This window comes from Staurois parvus, unplaced genomic scaffold (genome assembly GCF_062004578.1).
Source record: "Staurois parvus isolate SC_StPar_1 unplaced genomic scaffold, SC_StPar_1.0 ptg000270l, whole genome shotgun sequence".
Classification (NCBI taxonomy): Eukaryota; Metazoa; Chordata; class Amphibia; order Anura; family Ranidae; genus Staurois; species Staurois parvus.
In genome coordinates this window covers 3,224,710-3,227,462 of record NW_028318066.1, presented here as the reverse complement: position 1 = coordinate 3,227,462, position 2,753 = coordinate 3,224,710, and the positions used below count along the sequence as shown (strand labels likewise).

General features: G+C 38.3%; 1 protein-coding gene across 1 annotated transcript; it reads right to left on the bottom strand.

The window, feature by feature from the left end:
• Window positions 1-337: 337 nt before the first annotated feature.
• On the bottom strand, window positions 338-1,913 carry LOC149459187 (apolipoprotein L3-like). Its single transcript, XM_089681519.1, has one exon. It carries the CDS (start codon window positions 1,868-1,870, stop codon window positions 1,118-1,120), a length of 753 nt encoding a protein of 250 aa, XP_089537645.1. The 5' UTR covers window positions 1,871-1,913; the 3' UTR covers window positions 338-1,117.
• Between the last annotated feature and the right edge of the window lie 840 nt (window positions 1,914-2,753).

The window sequence follows — 2,753 nt, the reverse complement described above, 5'->3', positions numbered from 1 at the left end:
GGTGCCTGTTCACACCTGATCACACAAGCAGGCACCATAAAGAAAAATTGATTTGTTTAAGTTTGAGTGTTTTTGGAGCTTCGCGATTCAAGCTACAAAACGCTCAAGTGTGAATGCAACCTAAGCAGAAAACTAATGCAGCCATCACATCTAAGAATAGGTAAGCTGCAATGTATTAGATGGTTGCTTTTGTGTTTGATATCGCTCTAATGTCCCAGTGGGCTGAAGTGTGTTATAGACCCAGTGCTACAATGTCTGTATGCTTACTTACATTTACTATAGTGCAGAGCATATCTGTTGTCAAGGTGTAAAGTAAATAAAGAAATTAATGAGGAAGTGATTTGAAATAAATGTTTAATCCAATGATTGCCACAGGAACACATATAACTAATAACTGATACAATGCATTCAACTATTTATTATGCCTTTTTGACAGAAACAAAAAACATTTACTATTAAAATAAAATGACAGTCTGTAGATAAATGAGTATAACACCATCACCTAAAAACTGACAGCAGTTACTGTTTGATATATTACTTCCCAGCTGCTATAACTTTACATGATTTGCATTTACAAACACAATTCATTACACCATTATGTGATTAACGTATTCAATATTTTCTGTGTCAAAAGCTTTATGTATAGGTTAGGAGCACATTGGCAATATTTAGTAGTTCAAACATGTTAATAAAATTGCTAATAGTAGTAGTGTTGATTGACCACTACACATGTAGAACAAATGGCTATGGATTGAGGAACACAAGTAGCATGCAGAAGTGACTGAATGATTGACAATGCTCTAAATGTGTGGGATTACTCACTACTACAAGCTATTTTCTGCTACTTGTATACCTCACTCTATAAAGAGGTTTTTGTAACAAATGTGTAATGACTGATTAATCACTGGCGGTTTTAGTAGTGCTTCCAGCCTATTTTATTGATTTCCCTAATAATTATATTAAAGTAAAAATTTATGCAGCAAACGTGGCCTAATATCCCTTTGGGCATTGGGGAAGCAGACGTAGTCCCCCTCTGTGATGTTCCAAGCCTGCATGCCCATATTGTGAGTGGGTTTTGAAAAGATGTGGCACACATATCAAAGCATCAGACACAAGCCTAATGAAACCAGTTATGCTCTTCAAATTCCTTTCTCATCTCTTCCTCATTAGATTGTAGCTCACTTTTGAGTTTTCTAAGTTTTTGAGCCAGGTCCCTAATCTCAGCAGCTTCCCTTGTTTTACAACCCTTTTTTAGATCTTTTGCTCCCTTTACAATAAAAAATGTATCAATAATTAAAAACAATCCAGCAAGAACCCCAGAAACAGCCGTAATCACACGGGCCCCTTGGGCCGCTGTTTTAGCACCTCGAGCTGCAGTTGCAATTATTCTGCCCAGCCGGACCAGCCTGCTTGCCTGAACTGCTGTACTGAGTATAACCCCAACCGTGGCAGCATTACGGATGTCATTGATACCACGTTTTTGTAAAACACTGTTAATTTTTTCAGAAATCGCTTGTATGTGCTCAATATGATTCTGAATTTCTTTTACAATTTCTTTTACTCTTTTGAGTTTCTTTTTGATGTTCTCATTGTCTGCTATAGAGGCCACAGCACCAGTGAGTCCTCCTGCTGTAGCCATACCCATGCCAACAGCGCTAACAATCAAAGAAGCACCAAATGTAACAGGTGTCAGGACCAGGCCTACTACAGTTGTGATCCCTCCGGCTATGCCCACCGAACTTGCAAAGACACCAGTAATGGTGGTTTTTCTATGATATTCATCTATGTACTTTGCAATGTCAAGCAATTCCTTGATACACTTGCTAAGGTGCTCTTGTAGTATGTTATTGATTTCTCTGAATTCTTTCATGTATTGTCCAAACTGCAAAAAATAATTAAAAAAGGAAAGTATATGAAATACATGCCAAGAGAAAAATATCATCTTTGTAGTAATCTATTTATTAGGATATGTAGCGTATACAGGTGAAACTCGAAAAATTAGAATATCGTGCTAAAGTTAATTAATTTCAGTAATGCAACTTAAAACTAATATATGAGATAGACTCATTACATGCAAAGCAAGATAGTTCAAGCCGTGATTTGTCATAATTGTGATGATTATGGCTTACAGCTCATGAAAACCCCAAATCCACAATCTCAGAAAATTAGAATATTGTGAAAAGGTGCAATATTCTAGGCTCAAAGTGTCCCACTCTAATCAGCTAATTAAGCGATAACACCTGCAAAGGGTTCCTGAGCCATTAAATGGTCTCTCAGTCTGGTTCAGTAGGAATCACAATCATGGGAAAGACTGCTGACCTGACAGTTGTGCAGAAAACCATCATTGATACCCTCCATAAGGAGGGAAATCCTCAAAAGGTAATTGCAAAAGAAGTTGGATATTCCCAAAGTGCTGTATCAAAGCACATTAATAGAAAGTTATGTGGAAGGGAAAAGGTGCACAAGCAGCAGGGATGATCGCAGCCTGGAGAGGATTGTCAGGAAAAGGCCATTCAAAAGTGTTGGGGACTTTCACAAGGAGTGGACTGAGGCTGGAGTCAGTGCATCAAGAACCACCACACACAGACAGATCCTGGACATGGGCTTCAAATGTCGTATTCCTCCTGAACAACAAACAACGTCAGAAGCGTCTTACCTGGGGTAAAGAAAAACAGATCTGGTCTGTTGCTCAGTGGTCCAAAGTCCTCTTTTCTGATGAGAGCAACTTTTGCATCTCATTTGGAAATCAAGGA

Coding starts and splice junctions, on each gene's coding strand:
- LOC149459187 (XM_089681519.1), bottom strand. CDS start 1,870: ATGAAAGAATTCAGAGAAATCAATAACATACTACAAGAGCACCTTAGC.